At 34.5% G+C, this 24,027-nt stretch overlaps 1 protein-coding gene across 1 annotated transcript; it reads right to left on the bottom strand.

Moving 5' to 3' along the window:
• Positions 1-14,613: 14,613 nt before the first annotated feature.
• LOC149261494 (protein JINGUBANG-like) lies at positions 14,614-15,844 on the bottom strand. Its single transcript, XM_089369441.1, has 2 exons — positions 15,640-15,844; positions 14,614-15,515 (listed from the first exon to the last, which is right to left on the bottom strand). Exons 1-2 carry the CDS (start codon positions 15,842-15,844, stop codon positions 14,614-14,616), a joined length of 1,107 nt encoding a protein of 368 aa, XP_089225567.1.
• Positions 15,845-24,027: the final 8,183 nt, after the last annotated feature.

Raw genomic sequence — 24,027 nt, forward strand, 5'->3', positions numbered from 1 at the left:
ACTTGAAGATTCTATTAATTGCCTGAAGATGAGTTTCCTTTGGATTTTCCTGAAACCTTCCAACTATTCCCACTGCATGCATAATGTCTGGTCGGGTACCTGTTAGATAGAGAAGATTACCAATCATGGATCTATATGTTGGTTGATGTACGACTGCCGATTCATCATTTGCGCTGAGGCTGCATCCTGTCACCATAGGGGTACATACTGGTTTCAAATCCTCCATCCCATATTTCTTCAAGATCTGCTTGAGATACTTGGTTTGTGATAGAAAAATACCGTCATTTTTTTGTTGGACTTGTGAACCAAGAAAATATGTGAGCTCACCAAGCATGGACATTTCAAACTCCTTTTGCATCACCAAGGCAAAATTTTGACTCATGTCTTCTTCATTGCCACCAAAGATGATATCATCAACATACACAACAAGTATTAGCATCTTTTCATTGTCAACCTTTATATATAGATTGCTATTAGTTGATCCTCTTATAAGGCCTTGTTGATGGAGGTACTTATCCAACTGATAATACCACACCCTAAGAGCCTGTTTAAGGCCATAGAGAGCCTTTTTGAGTCTGCATACAAGTTTTCGATCATTTCCAAGAATAAACCCATCTGGTTGTTCAATATATACTTCTTCCTCCAAGTCTCCATTCAGGAAAGCAGACTTCACGTCCATTTGAAATACTTTAAACTTCTGAAAGCTAGACAGAGCAAGGAACATCCTTATAGCCTCAAGTCTGGCAACTGGTGCAAATGTTTCTTCAAAGTCTATGCCTTCTTGTTGCGCATACCCTTTACAAACAAGTCTTGCCTTGTTTCTAACCACATCCCAATTTTCATTCAACTTATTTTTGAAGATCCATTTTGTCCCTATGACATTCTTATCTTTTGGTCTAGGAACCAGCTCCCAAGTATTATTCTTTTCAATCTGCTCGAGTTCTTCCTCCATGGCCTTGACCCAGAATTCATCTTTGCTAGCCTCACTTACATTCTGTGGTTCAGTGGGGGAGAGCAATGCTAGATAACTTGAAGCTTCTAAAATGGTCCTCCTTGTTTGTACACCTGCCTCTTTCTGCCCCAAAATTTGAGATTCTGGATGATTCTTCTGAACGTATCTGGATGGATTCTTTTCTTCTATCCTTATCTGTTCTTCTGGAGCCTCATGAGTTTCTTCTTCATTAAATCTGATTTGATGTTGACAGATAGTCTTTGCCATCTTCGAAATCTTCAGATTTTACCTACCTAGGAGTGTTTCCTTCTTCATCAACAACTACATCAATACTTTCAACAATCTTACCAAGTCTTTTATTGTAACATTTGTAAGCATTGCTGTGGGGAGAGTGGCCAAGTAAAATGCCTTCATTTGCTCTAGGTTCAAACTTGCCAAGATTTTTATCAGTCCTTTTAATGTAGCATTTGCTTCCAAAAATTTTGAAGTATTTTACCGTGGGAGTCTTACCATACCAAAGTTCATGAGGAGTCCGAGTGCTTTTTACCCGAACGCTTGTCTTGTTGAGAATAGTAACAGCAGCAAATGCGGATTCACCCCAGAAGGTTGCTGGAGTTCCAGACTCATCAAGCATAGCACGAGCCATTTGTTGAACCGTTCTGTTCATCCTTTCCACTACTCCATTTTGCTGAGGAGTCCTTGCAGCAGAGAATTCCCTTCTTATTCCATGTTCTTCACAAAAATCAAAGAATTCATCTGAGGTAAATTCCCCTCCTCGGTCAGATCTGAGGCATTTGATTCTGCGATCTGATTCATTTTCAACCAAAGCTTTGTATGACTTGAAATTTTCGAAGGCTTCATCTTTATACGTCATGAGTCCTATCCAACACATCCTTGAAAAGTTGTCAATGAATAATATGAAATACTCTTCTCCTCGAGGTGACCTTTTCCTAGTTGGACCACATATATCGGTGTGGACAAGTTCAAGTGGCCTACTAGCTGATCCTTCCTTCTCAGGGAAATTAGTTCTGATTTGCTTACCAACTTGACATGATTTGCATATTGTATTGTCTAGAATTCTGATGTCAGGAAGATCCTGAATTGCCTAATATTTGCATGCTTTCCTTATCTGAGAGAAGGTAAGATGCCCCAGTCTTCTGTGCCATAGCCAGTGTTCATCATTCTTGCTTAAATAGCATTGTTGTTGTCCTCCCTTGAGTACATATAAGTTATTTGGAGTTCTAATGCCTCTGATCACTGTTTTTCCTGTATCGAGCTCACGAACAATACATCCATTTGATCGAAATATTACCTCAGTTCCCTGATCACACATCTGACTGACACTCAATAGATTATGCTTTAAGCCATCAACATACATAACATTTCCAGCCTTGACCTTTTCTTTCAAACGAACAGAGCCTTTACCTTTTATGAATGCAGGGGTGTCATTTCCAAATGAGACCTTCTTTTCCTTTTCTAAGGCACTATATGACTGAAGTTTTTCTTTATCACCTGTCATATGTTTCGAGCATCCACTGTCGATGTACCATTGATTTTCCTGTCCTTCTGCATATAAGGCTATCCCACATCTTTCCGGTTGCGTTTCTTTCCTTTTCCATGTTTTGGAACTCAATGAAGTTTTCTCCTTCTGAGTTGTTTGTCGAAACCTGCTTCTGCATTCAGAATCTTCATGACCGAAGTTGTTACAGATAGAACATTCTATTTCATTTTCAAGAGTAGAGAAGTTATTGTAAGTTCTTTTCATGATTCCAGTCATACTCCTTTGTTTTTGAGCTTCCCTAGGTCTTGTAGGCAACACATTGAGTAGATTTATGACCAAAGTTGTGACAAGAGAAACATTGGCCATTGAAGAAAGTCCCGCGATTATCAAATCTACCAACCATATGATTGTAGTTTCCATCCATTCTTGAGCCAAATTGAGAATGAGTTACCTGTGGTTGGTTGAAGCTTTTGTTCATCCTTCAAGTAGATTGCCCCTGATTTACTTGATAATCTTTGATCATTCTTGAAGCAAATTGTCCCTAATTTACCTAGTGATCTGCATTGTGCTTTTGTTGTCGATTGTCAACTTGTTCACTTCTCCTTGCTGCATCAAGATAACTTTTGGAGGTGGATGGATTTTGTGCTTGCTTTTGAGCTTGAGATGCTTCTTCGGAATATCCGAGACCTGTCTTGATTAGAGGAGAATGTTGCATTTTTATAATCTCATCTAGAGTTTCAAATCCTTTAGCGAATCTGAGATTAAGGGATTTTGTTTTCTCAATTTCTTTTCTAAGTCCCACAATTTCACATTCTAACTCTTCATTGTGTTTATCTTTTTCAGCAAGTTGGAATGTTAGAGTATCTATAATCATATTCTTTTCTTCTAAACAAACTTTAAGTTTACCAATTTCTTGATAAAGCCCTTCTTCATTTGTAGCATCCAAGAAATCATCATCTTCAAAAGCCATCAAAAGTCTATCATCATTACCTTGTTCATCTTCATCACTATTTGACAATCCATCAATGTCTTCATGCCTGTAATAGCTCTTCTTATTTACATTCTGTTTTCTGTTCCATCTAACAGGATCCTTACCTTTGTCTAGTTTATCTTTATAAGGACATTTTGCAGCATAATGACCAACTCTTCCACGAGCAAAGCATTTGAAAGGTAGCTTACCTCTTAATCTTCCAGTTCCCCATTGAAGGTTCTTGACAAAATTTGATTCTTCCTCTTCTTCTGACATATATCCTGACTCATAGTAATCTCCTTTTCCTAAAGCATTGAATGCAGCTTCTCTCTTGTTTGATGGTCCTCCTTTTCTCATTTCGTAAGCAGTTAGAATTCCGTGCAGCTGTGACATGGTAAGGCTTTGTAGATTCTGCTTTTCTTCTATGGCAGAAACTTTTGAATCAAACTTAGAGGATAAAGATCTTAGAACCTTTTCAACCAAAACAACTTCTTTTATTTCTTCACCCAAGTTTTTCATACAATTTACAATCTCATCTATACGTAGGAAATATCTAGCCACACTTTCATCATTATGCATTTTGAGACTTTCATATTGAATTCTAAGAGTTTGTAATTTTGCTCATTTTCCCTGTTCATCTCCTTCGTAGCTCAAAACGATCTTGTCCCATATTTCTTTTGAGCTTTTGAGCTGCATAACCTTGATGAATTCTGATTGAGATAGACTTCCTAATAGAGTATTGATAGCTTTTGCATTTGTTTCATACTGCTTCTTATCAGCTACATCTGTAGGAGTTGCTGATGGAAATGTGTATCCTGTTTCCACAATATCCCAAACTTTTGTACCAAGAGATTGAAGATAAGCAGTGATTCTTACCTTCCAATAGACAAAGCTTATCCCATCAAAAATCAGTGGCCTCATAGATGCTTCTTTTTCGTAGTTGCTCATGATGATAGATCTTCCTTCAAGCGATCGAGCTTTTCCTGAAGGACCCGCTCTGATACCAATTGTTGGAAATAATACTGAGAGGCGGGGGGTGAATCAGTATTATCAAATTCTTTTCAATATATACAAGGATTTGCATATCTAACTATTGAAACTTGCATATACCTTCCAGACTTATAATTTAATTTATTCTTCAGATGTTGATCATTAATATGTGTGTCAGAACAATATAACAGTAAGAAGGAACAGAAAAGTAGAATAGGCAGTCACACAAAAGGAACACAAGATATAAGGTGGAAACCCAATGTGGGTGAAAACCACCTGCTGCAATATGTCTCTATCTTCTTTCAATTAGAAACTTCCTTTTACAATGATTCTGTACTGGTGCAGTCTTATACCAGCACACAAGCTTCAACCTGCAGAAGGCTACAACCTTCTCTCGTTCTCCAGATTCTTCTGGAAGGGAGCTACAACCCCCTTAGCTCTTGTACTAGCTGAGGTACTAGTACGTAGGTGTTGACCTACAAAAGACTTCTCTTTTCTTCCAGGGACCACGTTTCATAAATTTTCAAACTGGATCCATGAATATCAATCAAACATCAAATAGATCTGCAATCAACCAACTTCCTTATGCAAATAATGAATCAATAACTTTTCAGAACACAGTACCAGTAACCAGACACCAATTCAGAACCCTGAACACTGCAGTAATAGACAGAAGCAGCTAAAACATATTTCAAGGAAAAGTCCGCAACTTCACCAATAGAAACCTGCTTACGTCCACGCCTTCTCTATGGCCAACTTGCGGGTATTTGCACCCTCACTCTGTCAATCCTGCGGACTTCGCACCAGCGCTATGTAAAACCTATGGATATCCACGCCTGCACTGTGATGATCCTGCGGATCTCCGCGCCTGAACTATGTCGGACCTGCGGGTATCCGCGCCTGCGCTGTGTCAGACCTGCGGGTATAGATAATTTTTCAGACTTCAATTATACCCCAGACTATCAGATTTATAGATCTGATCTTGCGCCAAAGAGATTTCGCCCCATCAGTAGATTTGTCTTGTAATGTTCAGGTTTCTCCTTGGTTTAGGTCCAGCTATAACTCACCAACCGATCACAGAATTTCAGATCTTGCTCTTCTTAAGATATTCAACACATCAGTACCCAAACCAAATGATCTCCTTTCCTTTTTACAGTCTGGGCCTCACTCAAACCATGGTCCAAAACCATAGAGATCCAATACTAGGGACCCAATACCTGGGTTCAATACTTTAGATGCAAAATCACGGACCAAAACCATAGGATCAAGAATGTCGGACTAAATACCATGGACCAACCATAAGATTTCCCACGTGTGTGCTTTTTCTCTGCATGAAAGTGTGTGTACTTTACGTCTGCACTTTTTGTTCGGAGCACCTGCGTACATGTCCTCAGCTTTTGTTCAGCGTACCTGCGTATGTTCGCGGCTTTATGAACAGGAACCTGTGGGTATCTTATTTTCTACTATTTTGAGAGCCTGAACTTGTGATCTTCTATTTGAGTGAGTTGCCAACAAGGACAACACTGATGTCATCAAGCCAAACCTGTGCCAATCCTGTGTCATAATGCCCAACAGCTTCACTGGTGAAGAATGGGAAGGGATTCCATCCAATAGGAAGAGCACATCAGGAGGGATCTTTAGTATTGGGTGAGTGACAGCTTCTTGGTACAACAGGAAATAGATATTGGTTGCACTATGTTTGATAGAGGCAAAGTACATGGCTGCAAGTCAGGCAACATGTGAGGCTACCTGGATGAGGAAGATCCTGGTTGTTCTGTTTTCTCAACAGATGGATTCGATAATGATTTATTGTGATAATCAGAGTTGTATCAAACTCTCTGAAAATCTAGTCTTTCATGATCAGTCCAAGCATATTGATATACAGTATCATCATCTCAGAGATTATGTATTGAGGTGGATCATGTTGTTATATTACATTCCGACAGAGGAGCAAGATGTTGACATCTTGACAAAGGCATTGTCAATATGTAAATTCAAGTTTCACAGATATAGAATTGGGGTAGTTAATAATCCCTTTCTTATTAGGAGGGAGTGTTGAGAAATGGAAACAAGAAATTCGGTTCTAATTTGTCCTTGAATTAAACTATGAATTAAGTTCGAATTCTATTCTCATAGCACTTAAAATAGTTAAACTAAGTTTATTAAACTTGCATAACTTAGGAAATTCATTTTGGAAGTCTTTTGGAAATCATGTATATGTTCTCCCTACTTTATAGAAGCCCAGTGTGAGTTAATTGTGAGTTGTAAAATAAAAGACTCAGTTTCATGAGTGAGTTCAGTTAAATTAGTTCTCAAACTGATTGAGAGAACTAATAGTGAGTTAACATTCAGTGGTGTCACTAATGAACTCCACCAGTGCTACTCTAGTTAAATGAATATTTACTCGTTAAGAACTCATGCATGTTGATTATAAGAAAGACCCAATTGAGACTAGAGTTCAGGGACAATGTACTATTTGGTTTAGATTTTTCTGACTTGCACTGATAGTGCATGCATTCAGTAATTGATCCTTAAGGGATTGTGCTATTTTTATAGGATTTATTTTCCATTTAAATATAAGCTATTCTTCATAGGAAATACACATATGAATAGAGAGTTGGAGAGCTTGTGAAGAGGCTAATATTTGGCCTTGAGCTTGCTTATGTGTTGGGGATTGAATTTGCTGAGTGCTGGGGCTATTCTAGAGAGAACAAGCATTGTAATTTCATCTTGATATTTCAGATTAATACAAAATAGAGAGTGGGGTTTTGAGTTGTGGCTTTCCCCAGATATTTATTTTGTTTTGTGCCTTTGATTCGCTTCCTCTATTGACTATTGTTTGCTCAATGTTTATGGGCTTGCACTGAAAAGAGTAGAAGTAGATTCTTGTCTCTTGATTTAGCAAATTGCATTAGTTTGTGAATCTACAGGATTTTCTACAATTTTCACTAATCATCTTCATCCCAACTCCATTTAATATATAAAGCGTTATATAAAGTAAAATAAAAAGATATAGTTAAATTTAAATGTAAAAATACATGAAATATAATATTTACATAGAAATATTGTTACTCATTTTTTTATGCTCACATTAATTTTAATCAATAACTTAATAAATAAATGAAAAAAGTTATATTATATTATGTTTTATTTTTTTTTAAATTCAAATAAAGATAATTCCAAAATAATTCTATTAATTATAAATGTTGTTTTGATAAGGTTGACACCTAATCCGGAAGGATTGGGATTATTGTAAATATTGTAAATAGTTTCAGTTGTGCATTGGAGAAAACCAAGATACTTTGGAATTGGAATCCCAAGATTCTTTCCACTCATGTATATATTCATGATCTAACTAATGCAATAAACAAGTTATTCATGCAATTACCCTCCCATCCTGACATAGTATAAGATCCAACTCCCAAATTAGTTTTTTTGTTGTAACTTCTACCATTGTGATATTTTTCCTTGTCATTATTATCTGTCCCAGTGTTGAATTTCAAGTGTCAACCTGTGTATCCATTTTTCTTGGCCTGTGTTAATGGTTGCGTTGAATTTTCTATTGCTCCTCTGCGTTGAGCTCATGGAAAAAAAATCGGTTCATATTTTAATGATCATATCAGAGCAAAGGAATTAAGTTGAAGTCTTGGCTGATGGTGCATAGTTATGAAGAATTGTATTAGAAAAACAAGTTTATGATTCACTTTGGAGAAGAAACATTTCTCATCGATTTCTGACTCAAATTACTTTTCATAAGAGACTTGGTTACTCAATGTGGTGTGGCCACTCAGCGTGGTGTCACTACATATGTGTGGTCTGACCTGCTAGATACAAACCAGCGGTGTGTTGTGCATTGTTTGGAGGAGGTATCGATGACCGAAATGAGTGATGATATAGTCGTGATGTGAATTGTGGTGTGTTTCTTTTCATATACCTACAAATGGTTCCTTTAAGACCGTGTTAAAACTCCACTCTTGTTTGGTAAGTCCCAATTTTTAATGGTCGATACATTAATAACATAGTACATTGAAGTTTAATGGTCAATGGCATGAATGGTGAATGCATATGGTTTGAGCCAATAAAAAATCATTGGTTGAAGATTTGTATTCCAAATCTTGCATTCAAAACCTTTTTGGGCATACGATATATATTAAGGAGGAATAAAATATATGATGGAATATATATCATATATATTAAAATGCATTGAATGGGATGGACTACAGGTATTTTATATATATTTGGTGTGATTGAGTTTATATGAGATCTGGTTGTGTTGGAATGTTTTTCGAACTTCGTATGTGATGGTATTGATAGGGTACATCCTTAGTTGAGGTTTGTTTTTGAAGACATAGTTGTATGTTAGTCAATTAATTGTAGAAAAAAATTAGTTCTTTGTTGCAATTATTGTCTTCCAAACATTCTTCTACATGATGTTCTATACCTCCCAGATTTGAGGAGAAACTTGTTGACTTTGGTCCACATCCACATCACTATGATGAAGGTACAATTCCATCAAGTCTTTTATGGCATGCTAGATTTGGACACTTGGACTATGACAACCTTTGTTTGTTGAAGAAAAATGGTGTTCTAGTTTGCCTACTATTCCTAAGAAACTTAAGCAATGGGACGTTTGTATCTTAAGCAAGTGCAACAAATAGTCTTTTCATGATTCTCATTCTAGAACACATATAAAACTTGAACTCATTCATTCTGATTTATGTGGCCCAATGCATGTTCCTTCTGCAAATGGTAATTAATATGTGATGACATTTATTGATGACTACACCAGAATGATTTTGTTTTATTTATTGAAGAACAAATATAAAGCCTTTGAAACATTCAAAAACTTTCATGCATGGATTGAAAATTATGCACAATATCATATTGGATTTATTCATACCGATAATGGAAAAGAATATGCATCAAATGAATTAGAAAACTATCTTCTCCAACATGGGATCAGACAATCAAACAATTGTTCCTTATAATCCCCAACAAAACAGAGTAGCTAAAAGAATAAACAAGACAATCTTAAGTATGGTATGCTCGATGATATTTTTCAAGAATGTTAAGTTGGTGTTTTGGGTTGATGCAGTTTTATGTGCTATGTATATAAATAATTGGTTTACATCTCATGTTATAAAAATAAAGATGCCCTATGAAATTTGGTATGGCTACATTCCTCTGATGATGCATCTTAGGGTTTTTGGTTCCACCTTTATGCCTTGATACCTAAGGAACAAAGAAACAAAATTGGTCCAAGGAGCCGGAAATGTATCTTCTTAGGGTACTCAAATACCTCGAAAGCATATTGTCTCTATGATGAAGTTAATAAGAAATTTACAATATCTAAACATGTGATCTTTCTTTAATCTTCCAAGACTCATAATGTTGTTGAGCGATAAGTTGATCGTTTGGATAGATTCAAATATGCAAAGTCTTTTCGAGATTTTGATAATGAGATTCCACATAATGAAGGGGGGATCCCTATACTAGATCAATCTATGGAATATTTTTCTGAAGCACTCTCTCCCCCGCATGAATCTCTAGCCACTAATGACACTTTTAGTGACGTGATTGACAAAATTAGGAGAATAAATCTTGATTCAACCTCATCTTAGTCAACTGGGTAGCCTGGGCCATCTCAGAGAGGTCCTCCAGAATGGCTAACAAAGACACTTGAAAGTGTTCATCCTCATGAGGTTGGAAAGACAGGAACAAGAAGCTCAACAAGACAAAATGGAGGCGATGTAGGCGATCTTGATTCACTTGTTGATATGGGTGTTTCTTATGATTGTGAATTGAATTTGTCTATATATTTCAAACCCAATTCCTTCAAAGAAGTTTATTCTCATGACGAATGGAAAGAAGAGATGGAGAAAGAATATGATGCTTTGAAAAACAATGGAACCTAGAAGCTGGCTCATCCTCCACTGGGAACCAAAACAATTGGCTTCAAGTTGGTCTTCAAGAATGAGTATAAAGTAGATGGCTCATTTCGCAAGCATAAAGTTAGACTTGTGGAAAAAATTTTGCAAAGAAAGAAGGGGTCGATTATGAGGAGAATATTTCTCCCAAAACAAAATGGGCTACCATCTGGACACTCTATTCCTTGACAACTTCGAACGATTGGAAATTCCATCAAATGGATGTAAAAATCACTTTCTTGAATGGAGATTTGAAAGAGAATGGGTTTATCTCCCTACTAGAAGGATTTGTTGTGAAGGGTTAGGAACACAAAGTATCAAGCTTGTAAAATCCTTGTATGGCCTTAAGAAAGCACCGCAAGCCAGGTACGAGAATTTAATAGAGCATCTTCTGATAGTCAATTTAAACATTATGATCTTAATGATGCAACTTCTTTTGTCAAGAAAGTTGGAAAAATAGTTGTAAATCATTTGGTGTATGTATATGATCTTTTTATGACATGGAACAATGAGACTTACATTGCATCCATAAAGAAATGACTTAGGAAAGGTTTTGAAATGAAATATTTGGGCTATGCTCAATACTCTCTTGGTATTGAAATAACTAAACATCCGAAGTTTATATTCCTCTCTCAGAAGAAGTACATTAGAGATATATTGAATAGGTTTGACATGGTTGAGTGAAATCCTTTGACTACTTCGAAGGAACAGAACTTGAAACTTACATCCACTGAAGGAAAATAATTTGAGGATGCAACAAAGTATAGATAGCTCATAGGAAGCCTCAACTACCTAACTAATACCAAACTAGACATTTAATTTGTTGTTGGAATCCTCTCTGGGTTTACGAAAAATCCTTGCGAGGATCACTAGTCTACTGCAAAGAGAGTTCTAAAGTACTTGAAGGAAACTCAAGACTTTGGACTAAAGTATACACAAGTGGGTGACTTTAGCTTGATTGGATACTTTGATTGAAATTTTGACAGAGTTAAAGAAATTGGGGCATATAATTTAGGTTATCTTATGAGTCTTGGATCATTTGCTATCTTTTGAAGGTCACACAAACAGTCAGTTCTAACAGATTCCACAACTGAGGAAAAATATGTCGCAACAATTGAAGTAATGAAGGAAATTATGTGGCTTAGGAAAATTCTGGAAGATTTATGAGATAAACAAGTGCATTCAACTCCTCTTTTTATTGACAATACTTCTGCAACAAATTTGGCCAACAACTGAAATTCCCATGATCGAACCAATCACATTAATACAAAATATCATCTAATTCAACATCATGTTGAGGCCAAGACAATCCACCTATGATATTGTTCCACAAATGAGCAGATTGCAGACATCTTCACCAAAATGCTTGGAAGGGAAAATTTTGAAAGATTCATAATGATGCTTGGACTCACCAACATCTCTTCAGATTAAGGGGGAAAGGTTGACATATAATCTTAAAGGATTGTGATTATTGTAAATAGTTTCAGTTATACATTAGAGAAAATCAAGATACCTTGGAATTGGAATCCCAAGAGTTTCTCCACTCATGTATATATATCCATCATATGACTAATGCAATAAACATATTATCCATGTAGTTACCCTATCCTTACAAATAATAATATTGAATTACTATTAAAAATAAATATATTATTAATACTACACCAGTATATATATATGTATGTATGTATGTATGATTTTAGGAAAAAATTATTTTAAAAAAATAGGGAATATTATTTATATTTATAATTATTTAAAGTATTTATAAATATATTATGTTTTATATTTCATAAATAAAAAATGATAATCTATCTTACATCATATTATTTTTAGCTTCTTTTAGTAGTTCATTTTTCTCTTCAATTTTTTTATTTCTTCATTCCTATTTCGTCTTTTGCCTCATTCAAATCCATCATCCACAACATTTTAATCTTAATTGTTTAATTAATCCCATCTCATTTTGACCGTATAGTTAATCTTATCCCTCTCAACCCCTTCTTTTTATTTTATCCTTAAATCCCTTAACCTCTTTTATCCAAACCCTTATCACTTTATATTAATCCCACTCTCCCTTTTATTTCCCATTTCTTTCCTTCTTTCTCTCAACCCTTTTTTTTCACTTTTCCCAATTCTATGCTTCTTACCTATTAAATCTACCATATTCATATTAATTAATAATTGATTTTTAATATATTAATTAATATAAAAATCAATTCATTTTCTTAATTATTAATATTAATATTAATATAAATAATTGATTTTTAATATATTAATATAAAAAACCATTCATTTTCTTAATTATTAATATTATATTAATATAAATGTAATTCTTAAACTTTTCAAATAATTATTCCTAATCTAAATAGTTTTCATTACAAATTCAATTATCTAATTTAAATAATTTATAACAGCATAGTATTCAAGTATTATATCTTCATCATATTAATTATTTTTACTCTTTAATTATGTATTTCTTTTTTTATTATTAATATTTTATTTATTTTATTATTTAGTATAAATGGAATGGTAAAGTATTTTTTATGGGTTGGAATATGTCCTAAAACTATATTTAATTGGCTAAGAACTAACTACTTTTTTGGACGTAAAGAAATGTTAGATTAATTGTCCAAGACCCATAGGCATCTAGCAAGATTGAAAGACAACACCTTTATGGGCCACTAGCTAGCTAATTCCAAGTGACTTGGTTTTTCTTAAATAACAATGATGAGATAACCTATATTCATTCGTAACATCTAATAATAGTTATCTTCAATATTAATTTGACAACTAAATTTCCCACTATATAAATATCTATTCTTATTTTTATCTTATTATTTACAACTAAGAAATATTTTATATTATTTTTCTTATTATTTATACCTATTACTCTACTTGAATAATTTTAATAATCTCTCCTCTTAAATTATATTACTTCATAATTTTCTTTAATACAATTAAATCAATCTCTTTATTATATCGAAAAGAATGGCATCAATCTGTTTTAATAATCTCTCCCCTTAAATTCTATTATTTAATAATTTTCTTTAATACAATTAAATCAATCTCTTTATTATATCGAAAGAAAAGCATCAATTGTAACTTTCATTGCACAAGTTCTCTACAGACTCAGTCTGTACAGGCGAAATTTTTGACAATATAACATAAAGCTGTTCAAAATGTTTAAAAATTTCTTTTAAATAAATATATTATCCATGATTGTTATCTTATGGAGTGTAGATTAATTATTTTTTTTAGGATTTAAATTTATATTTTAAATTAAAATTAAAAATAAAATTAATTATACAATTGTATTTTTGTTGTTAAGTAAATTATTTTTCATTTCATATTAGAATTTTTGTTAAAGAAATTATTTTTCCATATAACCTGAAGTCAAATTGTGAACTATCTATTCACTTAAAGGAATATCCAACTTAGTTACCCCTTCATAGTTAACACCACTTTCCAGTTAAAACTGTTACACAATGTTAACAGACATTTTATTGCAGACATAAAAGTTCAAAATTTTCTGCTATCAAAGATAGGGAGTCTTATAAATATGCATTTGACTTAAAAATATTTAAACTTATGTACATTGTAGAATTTAAAAATATCATGTTTGTTGCAGATTCTAAAAATATTTAGAAATTTGAGTATAAATCTTTCTCGTTCAGGAGTATTCACAAAATCTGCTGATTTTCAAGAAAGAAATATGTTCGATTTGTACATCCTATTTACCGAATCTTATTTCTATGATGGTTGAGGTAATTGAAAGAAACAAATCTCATCGATTACAATTCCAATACGAAATAAATTGTATGAACACGATACCATAGGTGCATTTACGGCCAATACCAAATTTTCGGTAGAGAGTCGAATCACAAGTGCAGTTCTTTACCATGAAGGAATTTGTGAGCCTCATGGAGTACAACTCCACCTTGAAGAAAATTGTGATTGTGATGAACGCCGTTAGAAACAGAAATTATGTCAAATTAACCAGATTTTTTGCAGAAAAGAAGAGCGTTTGAATGCTTCGCACCACATAGTTATCACAAAGGCATAAGGATCATAGTACCAATACTTACCTATATGCTGCACTGCAACAGTCGTCAGCACGAAGGATATATTTTTAGTCGTAAGAAGAATTTTATTTGCTAATATCAAGATTTATACAAGACATTTGAAAATTAAATAGATGTAGCTTCAAATAAAAATAAAGTAAATGTGAAGTCGCGATTCGACTGGTAGTTGCCATGTGATCTGAACTTCGAAGCCACTAACGTATTCGTACTGGTGAGGTAGGCCGAGAATCCGTTGTGGTTTTCAAACGACCCATCCACACCTTCACCATTCCGTCAAGGCTTCCACTGTAAGCAACAAAAGAATTGTCGTGGAGATCCAAGGTAGTAGCAGCTATGCATTTCACGGGACCGCTGTGCCCCTCCATCACTGCAACGCAACATATTCCGGTGCCGCCCCCGTCCCTTTTCCAAACGCGAATCGTTGTATCAGCCGAGCCACTCAACAGCAGATCGCGAACGGTTACCAGACAGAGAACGGAGTGAAGATGGCCTCGAAGGAAACCGCAGTAATGCAATATTCGGTCGGAGAATTGGTCTTCCTCCCAGTAATGAATATATCCATCGTAACATCCCGCGTACAGGGCGATGCAGCAATCTGGGCCGAGGGGCCCGAGAGCGATGGCTTTTACCGGAGATCGCTGCATGTTAAGAGTCATGATTAGTTCGTGTGTCCGTCGGCCGCGACCCGGCCGCCTCCATACCTTCACCGTGCCGTCATCGGATCCGGTGAAGAGAAGCCCGTCGTGCCGCACGACGACGGCATTGACGGAATCGGTGTGGGCTTCGACAGTCTCGATACACTTGGACTCCGACACATTCCACACCTTCACGCTCTTATCCGACGACCCCGAGTACAGCAAATCGTCGTTTGGATCACACGCAAGGCAGGTCACGGGACCCGAGTGTTTACCCCTGCCGGTGCCGCTGTCGGTAACTAAGGGCCTGATAAAAGTCTGAACTATGCTGAACTTGGGGAGCGTGGCCACGCGCGTGTGGACGTTGGGATTGGAGCGCGAGCGGCGCCAGAGGCGTATTTTGTTGTCCCCGTGCGCGCTCAAAACTTGCTCCCCGACAACGAGCAGAGCCTTGACGTTGCCTGACCCGGACTTGAGACAACTATGTTGTGGGAAATCCGTGTCTCCATACTCTTATGTTTTGGCTGTCGGAGCCCGTGTACAGAAGTCCGTCTGGTGCAACCGCCATTGAATATATGTGCCCACCTGACTTGATCATCGAAGCAACGCATCTGAAAGGACGGGTATCCGGGGAATTGAAAGGCAGCAGCCTCCAGGGAGACATAGACTGAGCATTAGGAGAGCTCGTGCTGAAGCGCCCATGAGAGATGCTGCGTTGATCGGATGGAGAGGGGGGAAACATTGGATTGATGTATTCGGGATTTATCATTTCCCAATCTTCGCGTCTCATTTTGTTGCTCGCTCTCTCACCCTCGTCATCATCAAGTTCAACTTGCTTTATTACCACGTTCTCTGCTTCTATTTTTCTTACAGATGTTATGTAATTGGTGAGTCTTTCATTCAATTTCTGTTGAGTTTCTTTATAATACACAGCTCATTTCTGATCTGTCAAATCGTAAAAAATTTAAGACTAAAATCATGAGCCTTCCTATTACTTGACCTGACGCAGTACACCATGATTTTCACCTTGCGAAATTCTCCATAATGGACATTTTACGCAAAAGCCTGCCAGGCTACAATATTTCGTTGCCGAAAATTGAATTGATTTAATAAAGAAGTAACTTTTACAGTCTGGAAAACGATTTAAAAAATAGCCCAACAAAGAGAGGTGCCAAAGCATCAGAGGTCGATGCATTCATCGCTATGAAAAATAAAAACAAAATTGAATTGAGGAGTACAGAATTTTTAAACTATTAGGTGATGACTTGCTGCGTTGGGGCAGGCAGAATTCAAGTTGTCCCACCAAGTTAAAGGGTCTTAAAGTTCATTAACGAGACTTGTACAGTCGATCCTTCCCATTTGCTGCTGTGCGTTAATAACATGACTTTGGATGTCTATGTCAGTATAAATGGCCAGAGAAAGCCTGCCTGGCGCTCAACAGCCCTCTCTCCAACTTCCAGTTGAATCAAATGAATTGGGCGCAGCCGCACAGGTCTGTAATTTAACGCCCCAAGGGGCGTAGCCTTACTCCCGGCCGTATTTGGCAGGTATATTCAAATTTGAAGGGTAGAACAATGCGTTGCATTAAAATCGAAAAACTTAAATTTTAGTGGAGTAAACATATATATGTAAGTCCAATTTCATTTTATTCACAAATAATTAAATTGAGGCATAGTATAACTAACCGTCCAAATAATTTGTTTTTTAGCATGATATAACTAATAGTTTAAATAGATTTTTTTATTTAAATCGGGATATAATTGTAAGTGAGATTGTAATTTTTTGTTATTTAAAATACATTTTTGAATGCATTAATAGATTAAGAGCCTTGAAAAACTAAGGCATCACAATTCTATAGGTTAAAAAGCTTAAACTTATTTTTTAAAAGTCTCTAATGATTTTGGTTAAAATTAATCCAAAAATGTCCAAAAAAACCATTTAGTCTTATTAGTTAGACTACCCTATTAAATATATATTACCACAATTACATTAATAAATTTGGTTGACATACATTTAGACTCTTTACCATATTTATTAATATGGTTGTACTAGTTCATTGATGGCTTGTGTGAAGAGGATTAGTAAATCATGGTTGATTATGGTTGACTACGACTAAATATGTTCAAGTTATGGTTGATGAGGGCTTATAATAATTAGCATATTGTCAATAGTGATGAACATGGTTGTCCACATCTAAATATAGTTGACTATGACATATTATGAGTGACTATGGCTCACCATGACTCCATGTTTCATTATAGTTGACCATGGTTTCCCATGGTTGACTATGGACAACCATGGTGACCATAGATGACTAGGGTTGACCATAGTTGATTTTGGTAAACGTAGTAATGTAGGCCAACATATTAAACCTAGAACAACCACATTAATCAATGTGGAACTCGTGCTAATAGAGAGGATTAATAAACCATGGTTGATATGGTTGACTATGGCTACGTACATTCAAATTACAATTGAGGAGGATTAACTATGGTTGACTATGGTAAAATGTGTTGACTATGGTTGAATATGACTAAATATGTTCAATTATGGTTGACTATGGCTACATATGTTCTAGTTATGGTTGACTATGGCTAAACATAGTAAACCTAGATTATGATTAGCTATGATTGAACATGGTTGTTCATGTTTGATTGTGGTTGACCATGGTTGCACATGATTGACTATGGTCAACCATGGTTAACCATAGTCAACCATGGTGATCATAGTTAACTATGGTTGACTTAGTAAACCTAGGTTAACCTAATAAACCTAGTTCAACCTAGGAAAACCTAGTAAACCTCGAGAGCCTATGCCAAAGTAGTAAACCCACATCAACATAGTAAATTGTGGTTGACCATGGTTGTTCATGCTTGATCATGGTTGACCATGGTTACCCATGGTAATCTATGATCAACAATAGTTAAATGTATCAAACATGGTGACGATAGTTGACTATAATTGTCCATCGTTGACTTGGTAAACCTATTAAATCTAGGTTAACCTGGTAAGCCCAGTGAACCTAGGTCAACCTAGTAAACCTATGTTAACCCGGTAAACCTTTTAAAACTATGTACAACTAGAAAACCTAGTAAGCCATGATCAACCTAATAAGCTTAGGTCATCCTAGTGAACCTAGTAAATATTACATGTTCACCAACCTGATATATCAACCTTAGTAAACTAAGCGAACCTAGTAAACCTGATATGTCAACCCAGTAGACTTAATATATCAACCTTAGTAGACCTAGTAAACCATGGTCAACCGAGTATATGTTACATGCTCATCCCCTAATATATCAACCTTAGTCAATTGTAAGAATTATGGTCCATGGTCAAACTCAGTAAACCATATTCACTATTGGCAAACCATGCTCAACGATAGTCAATCATGTTAAACTTAGTTAACCATGCGTGAACATGGTGTGACCAATTTGATAATGATGACCATGGTTGGACATCTTGAACATGTTGACCATGGTTTACCATAGTCAATGATGTCGATCATGTAAACCATTGCTAAACATGGTTTGACAATGTTTGACCTTCGTTAAACATAAATGCTTATCTTGAGCATGTTGACCATTGTTGATCTTGTTATCTAGGATTGGCTATGCTTGACCACATATGACCATGGTTGATCTTGCTTTATAACAGTCAACCAAGGGACAATCATGGTTGACCCTGGTTAAGAATGGTTTTCTTTGTCTTATTTCACATTTTTTTGTCGAGTTCTGAGGACATTTAATATTCATCACATTTTGATTTCATTGTTTTTTTCATCATATTACAACATCATTTATTGTTTGTCAAACTTTGACATCATTTGTTATTCATCACATTGTGATGTTATCTATTGTTTATCACATTCCAAACAATATTAAAGTTTATATTTTTTTCAATGTGAGGAAATGGAGCAACTTGTCGTGCCTAAGATTGGACCACATGACTTGTGGGGACCACATGAGCAACATAGGGTTAAACTAATATTAAAGTTATATTAATGTTATAATAAAGTTATAATAAAAAATAAATATTGGAAAAAATAAATATCAAATAGTATTAAAATTATATTGAATATTAAATTTATTATGTAAATTCACTAAACTTTAATGAATATAGTAATGTATATGCCTATGTTGACCATAAGAATGATGCTTCTAGTTGACTATGGACATGTTGAACATGAGGCCCATGTTGATTATGGTTGACCATGTCAACCGTAGGTGATAGAGTTGAGTATAGATTCCTATAGTCATGTTGAACATGATTCCTATGGACATGTTGGGCATGATGCCGATGGATGACCATGGGCATGTTGAACATGATGCCTATGATTGATTATAAATGAACATGATTCCCATGTTGACTATGGTTGGCCATGCCAACCAAAATGAAGTAGAGTCTACCAAAACTAATGAAGTTGACTATGGTTTACAATGGTTAACTTTTGTTTGTGAGCATTTACATAGATAAACCATGATGCCATTGGCAACTAGGCTAACTATGGATTACCATGTCAACCATAGCCAACCATAATTGTCATGTGTTAATATACACATTGATTTACAGTTAATATGTTATCAATGTGTTAATGTATGGGATAATGTGTATTAATGTGTGTTATTAGTGTTTAACTGAATGTGTTAATGTATAAACTTGTAGATGAATGTGTTAGCTTGGTGCTCGCACGAAGATGCTACTCAATTTTTCTACAATAGGAGTGTGCAAGATATTGTTTTAGGAATGAGTAGCCATGGTTAAAAATGTGAACGTGTTCTTCTTGTTAGGTTTGACGTTTGCCATGACCTTACATTGGAATATGGCATGGAAAAAGAACATGTACGCACTATTTTTTATAAACATGTGCATGCGTTTTTTAACATGCATGTGCTTTAAAAAATAATGTGTATGTGTTTCTCTGTAAATTAGAAAAAACAAGCTCGTGGGCCCTGGTTGTTCCCCTGGACTGTGATTTACCATCCAAGTGAAGAATACCAACTCGTAGTGAACACATGAATGCTCGTGGTAGAGATTCATTCAAAGGTTCATTGGGCAGAGGTACGCCATGGTTTTTTGGAATGAAATTAAAATGCACAATTTTAAGGGGATGTTATTTTTAATTACATATTTATTAAACACAATACACTGGCTAATAACCTCAAACCAAATCAATAAATCAACCCGACAATATGACCATAATAAAAAATTAACCTAGAGGTAAATCCCAACCTATGAAAATAGATTAAGGATGATTTAAATGAATTAAAAAAAAGTGATTGAAGAGTTTGGGAACAAAATGAAACCATCACGATACTCATTAGCGACATCTCTTGAGAACATAATTTCCTCCATTAATCATGCCCATGGTTAATTAGAAAATATTAATGAATATAGGACCAAGATGAGAGAATGATATGCTATTGTTATTAGTAAAGACCAAGTTAAAAATTTGAATATCACTAAATAGATGATTGTGTGAGTTTATTTATTGATTGAAAAACCTACCAAACCTCTAATCCATGGAAGAGACATATTTTCCATGGATTGATGCATTTTATCTATGGAAAGAGAATTAGTTGAGTCATTGGTTTATGGTTTTTAATAAACCTTCTTTTAAGAAAGGGCAGGTGTCATTATATTCTTTTTGGAAATTATGCTCTATGTTCATAATTGGATTCCACATTAACTATTTTTACATTAGCAAGTACTATGAGGTTGGTGTTGGATCTATGCTAGGATCGGCCAAATGCTAGGTGAAATCCATTGAGAGGGCCACCTACTCCTAGGAATACGCCCAAGACCTCCCATAAGAACCTTAGCTTTTAGGAATATGCCCAACACCTCCCACAACAACCTTAGCTTTTAGATTTCCTTATTGACACTAGCAATCTCGTAACACATATAGCACCTACTCTAGTGCAAAATGGTTCATTTGTGGTAGTCTCTAGACAAGATCAAGCAAAGGAGTATCATAGACCTCCAAGTGTAGCCCTTTGGGCCACACTAATTATAGAGCATGAATCCATGTAGAAAGGGAATTATTTCTAGTTTGAGTTGAATAGCACCACATCTATGCTTTCATTGTGGGCATAATTTTCACTACCTATGGGAGGATCCCATCCACAAGATATTTGTGGATCAAGTTAGTATGGTTTTAATTGATGCTAAATTATTAGTAATAAACTTGATAATTTAAATTATTAGTTATAAATTTGATAATTTAAATTATTAGTTATAAATTTGATAATTCAGTTGAAAAATATTAATGAAAATATGGTTATTAGAGAGTATGCATAAAGACAAGGATGACAAAAGAATGATGCCAAAATAAATCAGCTGTTATATAATAACCTTTGAGCATTAGGGTTTCAACCTCAAAATCCCAAGTTGGATGAAAATCGACCAAACTATAAGAAATGACTTCAAGAAAAGTGTAAGGGTTTTTCCTAAAAGGAACATTTTATTTTACCTTCCGAAAGGAAAACCCTTATGAGAAATGGTATCCTGTTGAGAGTAAAAGCCCTTCTAAGGAATGAATCATTGTGAAGAGAAGGCCAGGAGAGTTTTTGTACCTTTGTGTCAAAAATGCGTACAAAGGAAAAGAGGGTTAAACCCTTGAATGTTATCAACTAAACGCGATCATAATTAAGAAATGTGAAGCGTAAAAATTTACCTAGAAATGCAGAGGAACGAAACAATCACAAATGCATTGCGCCAATCATCACAGTAGTTTTGCTAAGGACGGAGGCTGAGAATACTCTCGCCTTCAATATATAAAAAATCTAATGAAAACTAAAACCATGAGGGAGAAATGAATGATTAAATTAATAATGCAAGAAGATAACAGAGTTGAAGCAAGATATAAAAATAAACCCTAAATGACTCAGAAGGTTGTGCCACTAAACAATTCGAATACATGAAGCCGCACAGAGTTTTCATAAACGAAAATTGAATGGAAACCGCTAAAACCAATGAGTTTCAGCGAACTGTAAACAATAGTGGTGGAAAAAAAATAAGCATTAGTCTCAGAGCAGAGTGGGCTCTGTCTGTAAACTCAAACGAAACAATCACCAAGTGAACAGGCGAAGCATAAGGCCATAACGACTAAAACCCAACCCTAGAAATGTACATTCTCGATAAAACCAAGCTTGATCTCGTCCGTTCATTAAGTTTCACATCTTTCCAAGTTGGACCATGAGAAGGTAGGTGGTACTTTCCTTGTGGCTTAACAAAATTGATCCACGTGAACGAGAGAGTCCACGTTATACGTTCTAATATGCCACCTCAAGTATAGAGTAAGGCCAGTTGTATATGTAACATTAATTCATAAACTAGCGTCACAACATATAATATTTAAAGAGTTAAATGTGGAGTTTAATAAACATATTTCATATGTCGTGTGTAGGGTATCAATAAAACGTTTCTTTGGTAGCCATCGAGGATTGGCTTCAATATTTGATAATGTATAAGCTCGTGGTTGTGGATATATTAGACATGCGAAAATCGGGATGCATAGAGAGACAGAAGGAATGCCTTTTAATTGAATCCATGTTATAAAGTTTAAATGGAGAATGGGGGTAAAAACCTGATAATGTTTTAGTATAACCACAATTATATTGTTATATAGGTTGTTTGACTTATTAATGTGGGAACCACCTTTATTATATATATTTTTATATATTGGTATATTTTTCATATTAATTTTAAAAAGGAATTTAAGAATGATCTAAGCTTAAGTATATATACTTACAACTATAGGAAGATATGGAAAATGGTGGATTTGGAGACTCTACCGTGATTTCTGACCATGATAGTGTTATTGCAGGTTATTAATCCAACCGTTGATGTAAGATGCAATAATGTAATAGGATATGTAATAGGATATTTATTGGAAAATTTAAAGGTGAGTAAGAAAGAGCCACTCAATCTTATGCGGAAACTTAAAGTTTAACTTGTGTCCCAGTATTGTAAACGGAATATTCACTAGTCTCGTTATTGTAAATGGAGTATTCACGAGAGATCACAATTATTTATATATATATATATATATATATATTATATATATATATATATATATCATAATATATATATATATATATATATATAAAAGTGTATTTAAAGATTTTTTTAGTATTGAAAAAGATAAAATTAGTTTATGATTATTTTCCAGGAAAAAAAAATAAAATTAGTTAAATATAAATATAAATATATTTTTAAGTTTGCTTGGAGTAATTTAATTGGTAATGACTATGGAAATGATATTAGTTGGACATGATGAAATTATAGTCTTATTAAGCATAAAACAAAAATACAATCTTAAAATATATGTTATTTCATTTAAATTTCTTATACTATATTTTTCTTTGAGCATATTATTTTATTAAAAAGTATAAAAACATTAAAAAATAAGTATAAAATTTAAATTCAACATTATCACTATACAACATATTCAAAATTTATAAATATATTTAAGTAACTAATTATGTATTACGGTCCGTTGGGTTATATAGGATGTTTGTGACTCTTAACTTTCTCAACCTAGTTTAAATCCCCACTAATAACATGTTTAATGATAAATACGTTGATAAACATTATTTCAAATGACTATCTGAGTGGATTAACCTCAACCAACAACCTCATATGTTTCTCAATACTATTATTATTTAAAATATTTTAATAATAATAAATATATTTTAATATTAAAAATGTATTTTATTTAAAATTTATGTTATTATTTGTTTGCATTAGTTTCAATGAGTATCTGAGTGGATTAACCTCAACCAACAACCTCACATGTTTCTCAATACTATTACTATTTAAAATAATTTAATAATAATAAATATTTTTTAATATTAAAAATGTATTTTATTTAAAATTTATATTATTATTTTTATTTATTTTAAATAGAAAAATATAATAATAGATTTAGAATTGATATAATTACATGAATATAAAATTAAAGTGATTAAA

Source organism: Pinus tabuliformis, chromosome 6 (assembly GCF_031772625.1).
Source record: "Pinus tabuliformis cultivar Carrire ecotype Pingquan chromosome 6, CPIR1, whole genome shotgun sequence".
Classification (NCBI taxonomy): Eukaryota; Viridiplantae; Streptophyta; class Pinopsida; order Pinales; family Pinaceae; genus Pinus; species Pinus tabuliformis.

What these genes read in the sequence shown, in the direction of transcription:
- LOC149261494 (XM_089369441.1), bottom strand. Translation starts at nt 15,844, where the DNA reads ATGAGACGCGAAGATTGGGAAATGATAAATCCCGAATACATCAATCCA. An exon ending in TGCTTCGATGATCAAGTCAG is followed by an intron (nt 15,516 to 15,639) that starts GTGGGCACATAT and finishes AGTCCGGGTCAG; the next exon opens with GCAACGTCAAGGCTCTGCTC.